The sequence below is a fragment of the Atheta coriaria genome, unplaced genomic scaffold (assembly GCF_025399875.1).
Source record: "Atheta coriaria isolate IRGN ID8LTWV9N9 unplaced genomic scaffold, Caltech_Dcor_3.1 hic_scaffold_1_pilon, whole genome shotgun sequence".
Classification (NCBI taxonomy): domain Eukaryota; kingdom Metazoa; phylum Arthropoda; class Insecta; order Coleoptera; family Staphylinidae; genus Dalotia; species Dalotia coriaria.
The window spans coordinates 3746902-3765988 of NW_027045443.1; the positions used below are offsets into that span (position 1 = coordinate 3746902).

Consider the following 19087-nt stretch of genomic DNA (forward strand, 5'->3'; position numbering starts at 1 on the left):
TGAAGTTAAGCGTGACAAGAAATTCCTTAGGTACCTATTTTGTCAATAATTCTGAACCTACATGTTTACGCATGCAGCCTACCAATACAAAATGTGGTATTGTTTTAAAATTTTGTGAAATGTACCTATGCTATCGTGTGCAATTTATATTTAAAGTGGAAGTGTAGTATTAAAAAAAAAAACATTTATCTTGGAGAAAAACATTTTGTAGTTGATTTGGTGCGTTTTGCCGCATAAAACACAACGCCATAATTACGACATTTACCACCAACCACACAACAAAACAATCATTATTGATATACATATTGGGACAACGTAAATGCATGAATTATATTTCTTTAGACTTAAGTAACAATAAATGATTTTTATCAATGGGATGTCGAGTCAAATTCTTTACAGGGCAGGTAGCTAGCTAGCAAACGGCTTTATTAATTTAAGTAGGTATACCGAATTTGACTTTCGATATAAGAATCGAACAAGAAAGTTATAGGTACGTTGTCGAATGGAATGGCATAGTTGTTTGTCCTCCGTTGCTATAGCAACGTCGTGTTTGAGCCTGTGATGCTTGATTGCGTGACAATCAAGTGGGAATACTACTCAAGTACATGATTGATAAAGTTTCGAATCTCGTTTCTCATACAAAGAAATTTTTATGCGTTTCAACTATTTTTTGACGCATTCTCTTCTCTCAATGTACAAATTGGTACCGAGCTGCATATTTTTATATTTTCCATTATCATTTCTTACACAATTCCCATATTTTAGCAAAATCAATGTTTTTGTTCAGTGTCCCACCCAATTCTCTACCTACCTACCAGAAGCAAGAATTTAAAATTATTGATCGCCAATAAAAACTTGTAGGTACCTTGTGTAGATATAGTTACCTAGTGTGCTTCCTAACTTTGATTTATGTTTGCATTGTTTTGTTTTTTACCTATATCAAAATTTACTTTTCTAATAAAAAATGTTTATTACCAAATTAAATTTTTATCCAGAATAAATCAATGTTCAAAAATCAAATGTAAAGTAAAGGTTGTTTGATGGTTTATTAAGATCCAATGAAAAATTTTTGTTATTTCTTATTATGTAAGGAAATGCATAATAATCATAATTGGTTTTCCTCTCATATCAAATGTAATACAAATCTGTACTGTACAAATTTTGAATTATAACAATGGTAGGTACCTATATTCGAACTAAACACATACCCACATGGACAGCATAGATCTTAGTAGATCCTCCACGGATTATCACGTTGATCCAATATTTTTTGTACTGGACCAGTTTAAACATGCAACAAAAACGTATTCAATGAACCAAAACGAAATATTTCGGAAAAGCACGGCGTGCACGTCTTTCGCCTGGGCGACTTACCAGGTGGTCTTTATGCTCGATTTAAGAATTCGTCACTTACCTAACATTTCTTATAACTTACTCGTCTCAAGCAGTTTTTCACCGAATTCTAAGCTAAAACAGTTTCACGCAGCAACATGCCACCAGCGTGTGCCAGTGCCCGGTGAAATTAAAGATTCTTTCGCTGACCAAACACATCGCATAAGCAAATAGATTCAAATTTTCATGGTGCTCATCTGGAAATGTACTTTTCTGCATACCCTGTCTGAGTTCGGCCCATAGAACCAAATCAATGCGTACCTATTGTATTTCAATATTACGCATATAGGCATGGGTAAGATGCAAACATTTGGTAGTTACTTACCATTTTTCGACTTTAACGTGTGCTCCCTCTAGAGGTGCACGAGAATATTGGGTTAGTTATGGATTTACTCATTGTACCTACATTTTCAGCCAACTTACGTTTTACTATGTTCAGTTTGGGAGCGTATTCTATACTATTTACGTATATTTTAATACTTTTCCGGGTAATTGAATCTACAATTGAATACCTACACGAAAACTATCTTCCGACAAATTATAATCATATGAAGGTAATAAGAAACTATGAAGTGCATTTCACTTTTCAAAATAAATGAAAATTTCAGTTAATTTTACTGGCAAAATAATCAGAAATCAATAATAGACGTCATCGTGTGTGGTGCAATCTAATGCATCAACGTGGCATGTTCTTCTGCCAATAGACATACATATTCACCCTTGCCGTACAACAACACTCATGTTTTTATATTCATCATAACCAGAGTATACAAAAAAACCTCTGATCGTAGAAATAGTACTTTTCTGATGAAATGATCACCAACAAGATCGATTGTGATTGATCTGAACGGTGTAAATTCATTGAGGCCCCATGTACCATCCAGCAAGGTGGCAAAAATATAAATTTGCCGATGTTACTTCTTTATCAATCGAACATGAATGAGCAAACACCAAACACGCATAAACAATGCATGGAGTCTCGGACTGCGAGACGTTGGTTCACAAATCGATCAAATATTTAGACGAATTATCTCATGGGACTATCAAGAAGCAATTGTAGCTTTCTTGTTGGCACTCACAAGAAGCGTAGCTACATCCTGTGGTCGAACAAATTTAACTCAAATATTAACATAGTCTCTAGAGACCTATTCGATTGGTGGCAGGAGGCTATAACGTCTTCTTTGCGGGATATATTGCTGGGCTGGTGAAGTGACAATGGCTTTCAAAATTTTATCATTACCTAACAGAAAATGAAATTACCCTCTGAGGATTACCTCTCTAATTCTGACAGCTTCAAACCCTAGCGTTGGGTAAACTTCCACAAAACGCATTTTGAGGTAAGTACCTATTGCTACTGTGCGATTATGAATTTGAAAATATCATTCCCAACATGTGGTGGCTGTGTTGGTAGCAAAAGAAAGAAGCAAATCTAGAGCATTTAGCCGATTTCCTCGAGTCTCACCGTTCGCTTCGTGTCATTGCGCGTGGCGGTTTCTTTTTCTCTAGTTGCGTGGCGTTTTCGTCCAAAAGGCGGAAAATTAATTCGGGATTTTATTGCGCTACACGTAGAAATCATAACTAGTTTTATTCTCGCAGGCGCTCATGTCTTCTTATTGCGGATTCGTCCGGCATTCATCGTCGCCAGCCGCGAATCGCCGGCGACACTCACGCGACTTTTGTGCGCGACTCTCGCGGTCCATTCTCATTCGGACAGAGCGCGCGGCTCTCGTCGGCGCATTTCATGGGAAACGATAAATTTATCATTTCATGGCGACACTTTTATTGTTTTATAGCGCGCATTTTTCCTCGGCGAATGTGCATGATACACACGTGTGTGTCATCGGACGTTGTGTTGCGCTCGGCGAAATATTGCAATGCCGAAGAGGGCACACCAGAGGCCGTGAGAAGCTGGCCTCTTTTCGGTGCGAGCGCGCCAACAACGATTGGCGAAGAAAAAAGAAAATTCGAGAAACGAATGAACACGCAGCGCGAAGAGTTTTCCAGCGCATCGCATCCGTGCGGCCGTTATTTAATTTCAGAAACTAATTTCAAGCCGAAGAATTGAATGAAGTCGTGTGTACGTTTTGGGTGATGTTTTCAATTCAATTCACGCTTAATGAACTCGACGCGACTCAAGTGCCGAAAGTCGCGCGAGCGAAGGGCTTTGTGGATGCCGCCCGTGCGCCCATCCGATGCCCCGCGGCCGAATTTAAAGCCCAAAGAGCCCTCGTGCGCTACGAAGCAATAAAAGTGTGTTTCAGGTGTCGGCATGCCTTTTCTCGGCTTTCTTCTTGTCTGCATCGCCGCTATTCTTCGCTTTAATGATGAACAACCTACCCTTTGCCCTAGTTATTATTCAATGCATTGGCAAAGTCAAACGACGAACATTGGCGAAACAATAGAGCACAATCTTAAGCCCTTCATGATGAATCTCGACTGTGAATAGAGCCTAGTCGTGCGTATTGACTTAACGACAATTCCTTCGGTAGGTACTTCCACTCGCCGCTAAGTAACATTTAAATGACCGCCTCGATTGCTTTTCGCTTGTATACCAATAATAAAACATTAATCTCGCGCTCGGCGGCGAGCAAACGAGTCCAGCCGCAGCGTGTCTTGGACGACGACGACAGCTCGTAGATTACATTACTGCGGCCGGCTGTGTGCCGGTTTGTTTGCGGGCAATGCGCGGCGGCGGCATCGCGGCTCAATCGGGCGCGCCTGCCGCTGCCACCCCGCACTGCTGCCGCGCGCCGCACGCCCGAACAATCACCAATTCGTAGGAGAATGCGTGCGATGCATAAACAACATAATTTAATTGAAAATGACGCGATTTTCGAAATATATTGCGGCGCAAACGAACGCCGCCACAATGACACGATGCCGACCATTGTTCGTCGGGCTGATACGTTTTGGCGGCGTGCGTGAAGTGCCGCTCTGGCGCAGCTTCGAAACGCTTTTGCCGTTGACTTGAATGAGTTATTTTACAGATCGTGAAGCGCGACACAATGCGCAATGCCAGCGTGCCCATGCCGCCTAAGCTCCCAACAAGGAATCAAACCTTTGCTAAATTGCATATTACAAAGAGGCCATCAGTGCAGCCAGCTTGAATTCTAACCGCCCTTGGAAGCTCTCATTTCAGATTTCTAACTCATTAAGAACCACCAAACGAATGCAACTGAAACATGTTCAATGTCCACCTATCATTTATACAAACCATTTTTTCTCATAATTCAAACATTGTATCCACTTATCTTGCTTGAGGTCATGCAGGTAGGTATAACATGTTTCAACAAATTTCAAGTCTCTCATTTTTTTCTTCAAAAAATACGTACCTACTTAAGCAAGAAACAGAAGAAAATGTGTGTGTGTGTGTGTGTGTGTGTGTGTGTGTGTGTGTGTGTGTGTGTTTTAAAGTTAAGAATGATCTAATAAGAACACGATAAAAAATAAAATCAAAGTATCGTTGCACTGAAACTGGTGGACACTGGGTTGCGTGAAACTACTTCTAGAAGCCTTCAAACCGAAGAACTGAAGAAGCTATCTTGGTTCACATGCACATGCACACACACATTGATAGGAGCGCCCTCGCGTACACCATTCGGGCGATGACAAAAACTCATATCAAAGTCGGCCGGCTTTGTAGACTTGCCGTCGCCAGAGGTGGTCCGGTACGCGAGCGTGCCGATCGGTACGTGCATGTGAATTCCGCATTGTCGGTGCCGGGCTCCCCCACAAAATGACATGCAGCAGAAGCACCGCCTCGCCATCCAATCGAAATCCGTGCGGCGCGATACTCAAACAGGCCGCTGCTGAGACTGATAGCTATCGGGGAGGGGCTTGTATGCAGGTACCGCCATAGGACCCATCGGGGTACCATCTAAGAAGCGCGACCAGCTTGCATCCTTGGTCAGTTCGCTCTCAGAGTCGACAAGTTGCGGTGCGTTTTTTTGTGAGGTACCACTAAACATCCAATAAAACTGAAATTGGCTACGATTAAGTTTGGTGTCATCATCGAGTAGGCCAGTGACGCCAGTAAACAAGCTGTTGTATCTTCGCTGTGCAGCGACTGCTTCGTGTGAAAGTGTTTTGTTAAATGGCAGTGTCTGCTTTGAATATGTCACCGTACTTCACCGGATATCCTTTTCAAGGTAAGGACTTGATGCATATAGTTCATTATTTGCTCATCTTTAGAACTTCAAAATTCATCAAATTTGCTCATGTTGCCCTTAGTAGAGTTGTTTTGGAGTGTGTAAAATAAGACGTAGGGTATCGAGTTACCTTGGTACGTGTGATGATCCAAAGCGTTTATGAACCGTGGGCGTTCGCGTATGTAAATTTTGGTTCGGCCGTTCAAAGGCGAACGTCACCGCGGACACCTCGGGAAGGTGTCGGAGGAGCAGCATGCCGGCGCGAAGAAGAAGCATGGTCGCGTAACTCTGCACCGCGGCGGGCCGCGAGACGGTTTCACGTCGCACGGATGGGCTCGACATGCGCGCGCGGCACACCAGAGCGGCGCGGCATCCTTTGATCTCAGGGGACTAATGCCTGTTTTCATCAACGCCCGGGTACTACACCTGATTCAATAACTCGTCGAGCTCTATTACGTCCGCAATGCGGCACACCATCAATTTCACTCGTGTCCGCTTCTTTCGAACTCATTCACTAACGTAACGCACGTCCCATGGCATCGCCCGGACGACCATACATCTCCTCAGCTTGGCATTGTTTTTTTCCATGTTTTAAATTTTCAATATAAACCCAATTAGTGTATAATGAAGTAATAATGCGAAAGTTAAACTGATATTGGTATGGCCCTGACAAAACCGTGTTTTTTCAGATCTTTCATTCGATATGTATGTTTACAAATAATTGATTCAATTGTCATTCATACAATAAAAACACTCGGTATAATGCATGAAAAAATAGTTTTGAATCTAATAAATACAAAGAAAAAAAAAACGTTTATGCATGATATTATGATTCAGAAGGAAACATATCTGTACGAATATAATAGGTGGGCCGAAGAAGAAGAAAGAAAGGTACGGCCGAAGTAGGGCTCAAAACAACAGAAAAAAACAACAAGGGTGGTCTGTTAACACCCAATTGAGCAATCATTACGGTTAATTGACTCTCTTCTAACCATCACTTGACCATTTCGGACCGCACCGCTCCTGATCCCAGGTCTTTGGCATGATCTTATTATAATCCAATAAACGGTTTTGTCCATTTTTCCTCCTCTAGTACACACCATGCCATATCATTATTATAAGGTTCTTAAATCTTTTTTGTATGCTCAAGATGAACATTTCTTTACAGGACAAGGTCGCGTGAATCAATTGGGCGGCGTGTTCATCAATGGTCGCCCTTTGCCGAATCATATTCGCTTGAAGATAGTCGAGATGGCATCCACTGGTATTAGACCGTGTGTGATTTCTCGACAGCTGAGAGTATCCCACGGGTGTGTATCAAAGATTTTGAACCGCTACCAGGAAACTGGAAGTATCAGACCGGGCGTAATTGGGGGCAGCAAACCGCGCGTCGCCACCGTCGAAGTAGAAAAACGCATTGATCAATTGAAGCAGATGAATCCTGGAATTTTTGCATGGGAAATTCGGGATAAGCTGGTTAAGGTAGGCATTGTGAGTTTTATCGCTGAAATCTATTATTAGGTGGGCTTAAAGTGAGGAAAATTCTAACGGTTGTCGATTTTGCTTGCAGGAAGGAGCATGCGACAAGAACTCGGCGCCGTCGGTCAGCTCCATCGGACGCTTACTGCGCGGCGGTCGCAAGGAAGACTCGATGGACCGCAAGAACCATTCCATCGACGGCATTCTCGGTAAGTGTAGCATTTTGTTTCGTCGTATTACATCGCGTGTTCGTGTTTAATGTGTTTATATCAACGCGCAATGAGTAGTGATTCACTTCGCGACGGTATAATCATACTTCATGCCAGATGCACTCTGATACTAGGCATGTAATTCCAAGTGCTTAATTATTGACACGCTCGAGTGGTAAGCCGCTAAAGGTGTAATTAAATCGAAGTGTCCTTTATTCGTGATGATCGACCGCCATTTAATTAGAGTATAATCACTTTATCAATGCTCATTGGAACACTATTGATTGTTATAGGCCCCGCATCGTCCTGTGATGAAGAAACCGACACTGAGTCGGAACCGGGTATTCCCTTGAAGCGTAAACAACGTCGCAGCCGCACCACCTTCACTGGAGAGCAACTAGAAGCGCTTGAACGAGCTTTTGCCAGGATGCAGTATCCGGATGTGTACACCCGCGAGGAATTAGCGCAGAAAACAAAATTAACTGAAGCGCGTGTGCAAGTGTGGTTCTCTAATCGTCGTGCCCGTCTTCGTAAACAAGTCAACTCACAGCAATTGAATGCCTTCAACACCATGTCCCTACAATCTTTCCCATCCGTGCAACAACACTACCCTGAGAATGTTGGCTCGTTCAACCAGGCGTCTTGGGCGCAGCAGAGCTACACTTCTAGTGCACTTTCATCCAGTCTCGCCACCTCCGCCTCAGCACACCATACGTCACCCACCAACACACCAACACCGCAAGCCGCCACCAACCAGAGCCTATCAAGCGTACCGTGTGTTCCGGGAGTCTCCAGTTCTCTGTACGCTTCATACAACTCTAACCCTGCCGGAATGGAACAAAACTTTGGTTATCAGATGACGCAAATGAGCCCCAACCAGCATAGCATCTCACCGCCGGCATCACAGACCGTCGCGTCCGTCGGCAGCGCACCGAACAGCGTCTGGGGCCATCATGGTGTCCATTCCGCTGCCGGCAGCATAAAACCGGAACAAATTACTTCGGCATGGCACGAGAATTACAGGTAGGTTTTAATTTTGTTTTTATCTTCCTTCTGTGCGCTCTGGTAAAAAATGAAAGAAAGTACGCGCGTCAGCGCAAGAAAAATACTTACAGACGCACAAAAAGCGATTGGATTTCTATGCAAACAGTATGCAAGTTCCGTATGGCACTTTCTAGTCGTATCTAGTCAATTTACCTACGCCAATGCCAAAATTACAGATGCAAATCTAAAACGCGTGATTCTCTTCTCACTGCTAACAATGTGATCGCGTAATTCTCGTACGTGAATTTTGATCCGAACTTTAATGATACGCCAATACCTGTCTGCATCATCAAGGGTTCGCTTCAACTGGTGACTGAACAAATGTTTTCTTTTGCAGTTTGTTCGCCGCTGGTGGCCATTACGGTGCGCACTCGCCCACAGAAGCCAAGTCCGGATATCCTTACTTCGGTGCGATGGAAATGTGCACGAGTCGAGTGCATTGAGCGTCGACGTCAACGCACAACACACACGCCTACACCCACACATCCGCACACATTGTACATTTAAAGGCACACTAACTTATTTTAAACGCTTCGCAGCGTTTGGGCAGAGTAAATGATTTAAAGTTTAAGCAAATATTTATATATAGATGTAGTTGTATTTTGATAGTTCTATTGGTTCGCAATGATGGCGTGCGAAGGAGGGGCCTCGACATGAAGGTAGTATCATCGACACGTTTTGATTAATTTTATGTGTTTATGTAAATAAATTGCGCAATAGTTCAGTGTAATTAAAACAGTATGTATTTATACAATTATTTTTTTATTGAAAATAAAATTTTTGAAATGCATTTGGGACGTTTTTCTTCAAACCGCACTCTGTCGCTTTTCGTTATTGTGCTCCTAAAAATATCCGCTGATTGGTTGTGGTCATTTAAAACTATACGGTTCGCAGAACAACTACTAAATACCCTCGCATGGCGACACAAAGCGGGTCGGCGGAGACGGTTATACGCAGCCGTCGATTACTTCATACCTTCTTGACTCGTTTAAAACCTCATCCGCTGGCATCATCTCGTGTATACCAAAAGAAAGGAAACGTATATTTGACGTCACCAATTCAAAAACGTCATATTTATTGGAAATATCGTAAAGTTGGAAGCAAAAAAGTCGAGAAGTTTTATTTATTGTTACTTTTGAAATTTGGAATTTTTATTGCTTGTCCGCCTCTCCCTTCAACACCAGGTCGGCGTGCCTCGATTTTACAACTGCCATATATTCCGCGCACATATTGTACACAAGTTAACGCTGGCGGAACCGAAAGCAAGTTTGCTTCGGACTGTAAATCAATCAACGGTTTGTAGAAGCTCACTGATCATTAAAGCATGTTCAACGGCAGCTACAATTTGACTCAATTTTTGACTTACAGTATTGCGTGTGCATCACGACGGGAGCTTCCTCCAGAAATGATATATGTAAATGCAAAAAGACGTGCACGGATAGTAATGGAAAGTTGTGACTATAAAAGCTTTATTGTTTTATGGCCTATTATCATGATATTTATTGGCTTATTGTTGACTCTTGACTTCTGTTGAGCAAACGACGGAGCGCAGTGCATTCCTAAGTTCGCACAAGGAGTAAATAATTTGCTCATCCGTCAATGGCGCACAACAAAAAAAATAATAAGTGCAGAGATTGCTTCGTGGAAGGTAGGTACGCGCCGGCAAGACGAAGGAGCTAGAAGCTCGCTTCGACAGGAGGCAAGAGGCGAGAAAGCAAGTACCATGCGAAGCAGGCGATCATGCGCATGAATAGCAATTCGACTACTGTAGTAATAGACGGTTGTAAATCAACCCTACTCGATGATCAACGTGTACCATCATCGAATCATCTTCAACTACTATGTTAGGCTAAGCACAGAACACGATTCATGCACGTGTGACGTGTGTGGAAAATGATGCCAAGACCAGCGTAACGTTCTTGCGTTCAAGGCATAAATTTATTAGCCGAGTTCATATTTCGCAAGTGTTTTAGACCCGTGTAATTGCAATAAATAAGTATAATGATTAATTGACAAATAAAGTTATTTATGGTATTGGTGGCATTTTATCCAAGTGTCACTTTTATTACGTTTTTGCGATTACGATTGTGAAAGGTGTGGATTTCTTCAGATTATGTAAAATTGTTTAATAAATTGCATTGGCAATCTAGTAGGAATGATAATTGTTTGATGAATAAATTGCTCTATTAGCTCCCTAATGGATCATTGATTGCAAACAAATCAGGACCTGGATAATCAAAGATTTGGTGGGACCCCCCAACGTTCACGCTGCACACAAATCGACCCCCCACGGCGGGCGCACTTAGTGCGAGCCTATTGTGTGCAACAATGAACCATTGTCGCGCGTTGTTGTGTCGGAGTAGCCGCGTTTTCCTCGCCGATCGACAGAATGAAGAATACGACAAACGACAGTGATACCTGTCCCGCGCCCGGCCCCATGTCTCATGTCCCATGTGATCCAAAGTCATTGCGAAAAATCTATGCATGCTTGGTGTGGACGCCATAGACGCGACGAAGGCATCCCGTCGTAACTGTTGACAGGCGTGTTTGATATATTTCTCGGGCGCAATGCGACTAAACGATGCGGCGACAATGGCGCACAATGGCGAGCAGTAATAGATCGCCCCGACTCTGCAAACCTCGTTGTTGTTTGCCCATGAACTCGAAATATACAGGAGAACACCCATTCCGAGCTACCCCACACACAGTTGTTACAGGGTGAACCGAACATCATGCGAAAGGCATTACCACGGCAACAAAAGGGACGCACCCTTTAGGGCGGTGGAACACAAAAATAGGGTAGCGAGTAAATGGGGTCATCGTGATTCTACGTTGAGGTAGGTTGGCGCATGTGGGCCAAGAATGGCGGAGGCCGCGCTAACACCGGGAGCGTTCAAAGCAAATCCGCGAGGTCCACTCGAAGAAGCAACGTATTACGCGGCGTGAATTAATAATGCAACGGGTGGGAAACGGGAAGCAGCAGACTCCGAACATCTCGTTAAATATGGGTTATTAAGTGGTCATTAGTGCGGAAGGTTACGCCGAGCGTTTCACAACCGATAATTATGAAAAGTTAAACACCACCTTAACGATTTGATTAAATTATAGAGCTCACACGCCACACAGCGCCAGAGTGCCGCATCAGAAGGGAGGCGTACGCTGGCCGCGGCACGATGAAACCCTTTAAGAACGTGATGCAACTTCGTGCTGCCTGACGACTGTTAATATTTCGTGCCGCCGTGATGAATCAATTTCGCGAGCAGCGTTTTCGCGCAAACGCATTCATTCGGTAACGACTCCCACAATAAAGCGCGAGCGCCCGCCATTCATACACCGTTCCACGTGCGCCACTTGTAAGTTAGTGTGCTACCTAAATAAATAACGTTTCTAATTTGGGATGTAAATAATACGCATGAAACACGGCAAACACGCATTCCGAATTTCGACGAATAAAGGTTGGGCACGGTTGATGCAGAGGTGCGAAACGCTGAAACGCTAAAACGGCATGCCCAATCTAATTATTCCACATTACATGCATGGCGATTGCGATTAAGGACGGACTCATCCTTCCTTCATGGCTAACATTCATTCGCTTTGCTTCTTATGCTTTAGAAGGATGCTTCAAGGATAGGTAGATTGAAATGCTAAATGGGCGTTTTAATAACGATTTGAATAAATTTATGCTAATTATCAAATAATCATTAGTTAAACAAGTAAAAAAAAAGTTTAACCAGAAAGTGACAACTAGCAAATCAGGAAAAAAGGTTTAGTAAATCTAAAGGTATCTAAAGTAATGTTTTGTTTTTTTGAAGTGTTGGTACCTACATTATTTCTGAAATTAATTAGTCTGTATTGAAAGATTTTTGCGTATTGTAGGTATATTTTTTTGCTTGCATTGGTCTAAAATAAATTCCTCAAATAAAGTAAGACTGTGACAAAAATAAAGAATTTACTTTCCATAATACTTACCTATAGGTACCTGTCTATTTTTAGTTTTTGCTATCAATATTGTTTTATAAACAGTTTTCTTATAAGGCAACAGTATCGCCAGACTTTGGTCCTGCGCTGACTCAACTTTAAAACATTTTTGTCATAAGTTTCATTACATGTAATGATAATAGGTATAGTCACTCATTTAAACTAGAATCTCGATGAAATCACTGGAAAATTGTCGTCGATAAACTACAAAACAACAAATGTTAAAATTGTTAGATACAAGATTGTGCCATGATTTGCATTTACAAAAATCACATATGTCCACTTACCTACAAATTGTTAGGTAAATGCTTTAACACGATATAAATTTCCAAAAGTAATTTTATTTATTTTTTGAGATTTCACAAAAGTATGGAAAGTTTCAGTGTAACAAAAAGCAAATTAATTACATTTGCGAGTCATACTAAAAAATAAATTAATTAATTGACGTACACACTGCAAGATTTTACTAATTAACTACTGTAGGTAAAAAGAAAACCTCATCTGGGATGTTTTATGGAGAAAATTTTGAATATTTAAAATCCAGTACATATTTAACAGTAGTTCAAGTTTACCTAAACCCGTATAACCAAGCATGATATCACCATTAGTTAGGTCGTGTTAGATACGTCTAACTAGGGGATCGAAACAATTTTCCCACTTGCAAACTCCTTGCAGCGCTACCGCCCGGTTCTAACGCAACAACAACACCGAATCGAATGAGTTTCCATTAATCGACAAAGTTAAATCAATAAACGCGTCGCCGTCGGGCAGAAATGAATGAATCTCAACCACCATTTCGCAGTGGCAAACATGGCCGCGTTAGATTATCGGCTCTCCCCGCATGCTCGAACAAATAAAAGAAATGCGAGGGGTGGTTATTTGTTGGCTGTTGCGCTTCGTTCAGCTGTTCTGCTGCTATCGCACTCGGAAGGCGCAAGGTGAAGATGATGTATGAACGCGGCGTGTATGTAGATCCGACAGTGTGTGCCCCGCGTAAGCGCAAATCCAAACAGCGCCCCTTGGTCCGCGCGTCGCTTAGAAAAAGCGAAAAATGCTTCCACGCTTCACGCCGCATTTTCCATCGTAATTCGTTGTCGTTTTGTTCAAGCCGAATCCAGCCGGTTGCTCCCGGCCGGCAGCGTGCGCGTTGCACACGGAGGTAATGGCAGCGCTTTCTATGTCGATTAGCACGGATGTCACGGGCCACCCTGCGCCACAGATCACACGTTACAAAGCGACGATGAATTTTCTGCGATGCCTAACCCCGTCGTATGTATGCACAGCAAGCGCGGACAGCCATCGTAGTGTAGTGCACATTGTTCCCCGGTTTGATAGGGTATTAAAAATGATTATTCTGATACCATTTATGCGGAAATCCACGAGATCGAGATGCGCTAATGGCAGAAAAACGCACGTGTGTGCGGCCCAGGCATCTTAAACCGCATCGGAAGTCCGAAACCGATTTTTTCCACAAAGATTTTCACGCCGAATTATCCGTAGTTTCAACGTGTTTTTTCTTCTTCTTCTTTTATTATGTTTTTTTTTCAATACACTACGTTGCTAAAGTGCGTGTGCGTGTGACTTAGTACGTCCCACATCACTTTGTGCTTCTTTATTATTTATGCCACACGCAGATTCTGGCACGACGCCATGCGAGGTAAGCTTTGATGTCGTCGAGGAGTTGGATTTTGGAAATCGCCCGTCTCAGCTGCCAACGTGAAATTGCATTTGAATGCGCATAACTCGTGTGGATGGTTTGCTCCGGCAGGCAGAACAGCGCCATTGTACGCCGCGCTAATCAAATATCTGTGGCAATAAGCCCGGCCGCAAATGAACATCTTGAGCTTTAAGCTTTTCGGATAAAAAAAAAAGAAACTGCACACACAATGCGGCCGAATGCGCGCCGCGCAAGCTCCGGCTAGGATGCCGGGAACGAACGCGGCTAATAAAACCGTTCGTGTAAAGCATTAAAAAATATTAAATGAAAAATACGACGACGTGATTTTTTCAACGTTACACCGATTTACTTTTTTAATGAACTCGACAAGTCCCGCTGGAACGGAGCTTTCTGAACTGTAAAAAGTGAAAAGTGCAGCAAATAAAGCGCTTTATTTATATTTAAATTCTCGCATTTCGACCGGACGTGCAATTGTAACCTATCCTTGATTTCGCATTCATCTGGAATTATTCTTCTCAATTTCGCGACGAGTTGCTCAGGTCCCAAGAATAACAACGTGTACTTATAATGCATGGTGCTTACGCCTTCGAGTGGCGATCTGCTGCACAGAGCTAACGGTAAAGTGTCGATGAAGACGAATTTGTAATGGACGCCTTTGCGCGCCGAAAAGGCTACACCACAAACGCAATGTTTTCAGGTATCAAGCATCGAAGTGTCCTCAGGCTCACAGGACATGCAAAAAGCTTATCTGTAAGCAATCCCATTTCAAAATGGCATTAACCACATTCTTAGAGCATAATCCGTTTTTCGATTTCGAAAACAATTTGTTGCCGAACGTCTAAGGATGAGCTCGTGCGCCCTCCACGGATACATTAATATTTATGTTTGTTTAGATGTTTTCTTTGCGGCTGGCTGGCTTCGCCAAGACATCGCTTATGCATCAACCTCGCCCGGAAGGGGTATTTGTTGCTTCTGGCGGATTTAAAAAGTTAATCTTTGTTGTGTGGACAATATGACATTAAGCTGCGCCTTGCGACGGGAGTCTGTCAAGTTCACATCATAGTGTCACGTTGATCCCATGTCTCACCAAGCGATTATCGCCCGCACACAAAAAATATCAATTTGCACCCTTGGGCACTGCTTGCTTCTGATGAAAAAAAGAAAACAAAATCGAAAAAAGATGCGGCCAGCTTAAGCTAAGTAGATTTTCCAAAAATATGATACATCAAAATATTGATTTGCTGGTATGGTAAACGCAACGTTTACCTACTTGGAAGCATAGATCTTCTCAGAAAATCACACGAGGCATTTAAGAGTTTATAGACTTGGCTTGGCTTTTAATCTTATCGGCGTGTGGCTTAATTGTCGTGTTCGTTTGCCATTGACTCACTTTTTAATTTGCTGTTTAATATTATTTTACCGCAGCAGTATAAATAAATTACTACTTGCAATTACAGGAGTGCGGGTACTGCAATTGGCCGGCACGAAACAGGCGTTGGTACAATGCAATAGTTGTAAATATGATTTATTTTTATTACGTAATTCATTACCTATCGTTTCCATTGCTAATATTATCTAAATATGCCTTCTTGGAAAAACTATTAAATGTTTCCATTTTATTTTCGTCCGCCTTGTTGGACACAATTCTTCGCACAACCATGCAAGAGAAAAATATTAAATATATTTTTGCAATAGGTTTATAAGAGTAGGTCGATGTAGAATAATAGTTAATTTAATTATTATTGTTAATTTATAAATAAGTAAAACATTTTTTTCGAAATTTCTGGCAAAAATACATAGTTAGTTTGTCTCCAAAAACTTATCAAAAAGTGATAATAATAGTAGTGTTAAAAATAGTACACCAAAACTTGACCTATCTTTTGTTTGTTTATAAATTTCTATTAGGTATAATTTGACTAATTTTTAAATTAATGCACAGCTATATCATAAATAAGGATTCCTCTACACTCAAACAAACATTTATAATAAACATAGATGTTCAATGTCATATTATGCAATACCTTATATGACATCAAAAGTAAAATCACTTCGAAGAGAGTGAAGATTGTTGGAAATTTGCATTTGTGCGTACGGGTGGAACCTTTGGAAAGCCGGAGTGGAATTATAAGAGAGCTTAACAAGTCCCAGCTGAGCTTAGATAAGCCGGGCTAAGCTGGTTTGCCAGTCCGTCAACAAATAGAAGATAGGAGCGTGCGAACGATGCGTCGGGCGCGAGCAGCGAGGCCGCGGCGGCAGTAAAAAGCGACGGGCGACGGCGCGAAGAAAAACGTAAAACGCAGAAACGCCTCGCTCAGAAGTCGCCGTGGCGGAGTTAATAATAAGCGAGCTTTATTGTGCGACTTTCGAGAAGTCTAAATACGAAGAAACAATCGTTTGACCGCAAAACGCAAGCTTCCCGCAAACCGGCCGGGCAGCACTGTAGCACTTTACTGAGCTTTCTTCGGATTTCAACGACCCGCCGCCGTACAATTATTTACAATAAATTACATTTTCGTCCGTGCACTCGGCGCGCATGGTTCACGAAAAATTAGAAACGTTGCCCGCATGATGTGCGACAAATGGTCGGCAATCAATCAGCGCGCGGGCTAAAGACAGAAAAACAAACGACCCACCTTGGCTCGAAAGTCTCACCACTTGAAACTGAATTGTGAGTCGGCTAGAGTAGGTAGGTGTTGCGTGTGCCTGAAGGACTCCGGAATTCCTCCGACGTGTTGCCAGTTCGCCTCGATCTTGTTTGTCGGGAGGAAGCCCAATAAACGTGTTAAGACGATTTGTTTCTGGTTGCGCATTGGCCTGGTTAGATATTGCACTCGTGCGCTTGTCTTCGCGGTTGAAGATGCGCCACGAATGTCGAAACGCGACCAGCGACCGCAACACGATGACTAATCACCGGCAATTTGTAAATTGTAGCACTTTTGGTATAAACAGGTAATAAATTATCGTTTTTACCGGTGCGCGTCTGCCCCTTCAGTGGTGCGGTGTCTATTCGTTGGTGTGGCCGCCGTCTTTATTCAAAATCAATTTACCGCGTTTCCACCTTTTCTGGGTGGGAATCCATCTCCGCGTGCGGAGTCCTAACAGGCCCGCGGAGTCAATTTTTCTTTTTGATCCAAACGACGTGTTAAAAATCCAATTTTAATCTTGGAATCGCGCGCACCAACCACTTGCCTTCATGGCACACACATCACGCAGCTTGATCATCGGCCAAAGCGCGCGATGCTGAACGTTTAGCGTTCTAGTGATTAGTACAAATCGTGAGCAATTTTTCACTGCGCATCCCCGCGACGAAACGAAAACAAGCACCAAGAGAAAACACTTAATATTTTTTACAGCCTGCGCATTTTAGAGTTTATTCTACCTGCCTTTTTATCATATTCTGTGAACTAATTAGGCGCGTCAAGTGATTAGCACTTCTGAATAATTCGCACCGTCCTTTCAAATAATCGATTTTAATAAATTTTAATAGTGGGGGCAAGATTTGTTGCAGGTATGAATTTTTCGATGCAAAAATAACAAAAAGCACAATTGTTTATGTTCGAAAAATTCTACACGCTAGCTGCACACAAAATTTTAATTCAAAAATTTTTAACCTACTCAATTAGGCACATACCTACTTTGCATTATTAAGGGGAATAGACTACTCGTGAATATTTTACATGGTTTCAAACTGTTAAGAAAAAACAAATTTCAACTTTTTCCAAAAATATTTTGATATTATTACTTAACAACATATCATTAAATCAAGCTTTCACATTGTGCTCAACTGATGAACGAAAACTGATTGTGTGTCGTAAGTTTTTAAAATTAAGCTTCTATCAGTTTATCCTGCAAAAAAGTTGCTTTGTACATTCAGATGTTAATTTAAGCATTGGGAAATGAAAGTGGAGTAAATTTTCGATTTTATGACGAACGGCATTAATTGAGCGTGTTCAACATTACAATGAGGGGAACGATGTGTAACGGTTAAGGGCGGCCTCCGACTAACTTGATGGTTCTATTTATATATTGATTTATGATTATAGTGTCATCAAAATTGCTCGCTTGCTATTATTTGAAAGCATTAGTTTTGCTGAAGGTTGTTTTGTTCTTTGTATCGTTGGTATGTTCCAGAAAAAGTTATTCCTAACAATAATATGTGTAAATAATAAAAATAAAATGTTTCAAATTGACATCGAAGTAATGGATGGAGGAAAATACAAGAATTTTAAAAAAATGCCGATTTAAATCCCTCAGCTCTATCTTGTGTTAAATGCTGATAATGCAGATTTACTTGCGCTAGTGCTCTTTGGCATTAATATAATAATATGAATTTAATAAAAATTAATTATGATAGAAAACTCCAATCGCCTTTTTGGATGCGTTTTGTGCTTCTCGTGCATTTTATGATCTTATTTATAATTTAAACTACAAAATAATCCCATGTTATGCAACTTGCCTGTTTTGATGTTAAGGTAGAAAATGTTTACAGTAGCAAACCTTTTTGGTTACCCCGCAGTAACTAGATGGCGGTTCTTTATTACATAGTGTTAAGATGCAGAAGTTGCCTACGTTCGAAGCACGATATTAGTATTTTGCTTCTACGATTACAATATTGTACGAAACTTTGAAGCAATAGCAACGAAATAGCTTTATAATTTATGATTATTATTAAATCCTTATCGTATAAAATTCTAAATATTCGTGTTTATAATTTTTGACATTTTGTTTCCTATTCACATTACAATTTCACATTACCTTGCTATGCACGTTAGATATTAAACGCAACTGCCCTTAAATATCACTGAATGAGTAGAATTAGTACTTACCGAATAACTATCTCACGTTTTATCACGCAAATTGATATGATAACCGTGTTGTGGACCATTTTGTGCCGATAGGGTTATAAAAGAAGTTGGGATGTTTTATATTCACACGCGAAACGATAAAAATCAGCAATATTGAATTATAAAAGTGTAACGCGTAAATCAGATTTTAATTTGAGACCAAATACAATATACTCGTACTTGTCGAGGTCTCAATGCGATGTATATTTTCAGTGTAGATTTATGAAAAGCGCATATTCGGCACATTCTGTTAGATATCTTATGAAAATAAACTTACCATTGTATGTTACAGCATTTTCTGCAAATCTTTTACTT

At 41.5% G+C, this 19087-nt stretch overlaps 1 protein-coding gene across 2 annotated transcripts; it reads left to right on the top strand.

Annotated features, from left to right (window-relative positions):
* The first annotated feature begins 5319 nt into the window (after positions 1-5319).
* Positions 5320-8930, top strand: gsb (paired box protein gooseberry). 2 transcript variants are annotated; one of them, XM_065318009.1, is made up of 5 exons: positions 5320-5540; positions 6709-7031; positions 7111-7228; positions 7522-8251; positions 8610-8930. In XM_065318009.1, exons 1-5 carry the CDS (start codon positions 5486-5488, stop codon positions 8713-8715), a joined length of 1332 nt encoding a protein of 443 aa, XP_065174081.1. In that variant the 5' UTR covers positions 5320-5485; the 3' UTR covers positions 8716-8930. The 2 variants fall into 2 exon arrangements, with proteins under 2 accessions (XP_065174081.1, XP_065174089.1); XM_065318017.1 differs by having other exon boundaries at positions 6709-7022.
* Positions 8931-19087: the final 10157 nt, after the last annotated feature.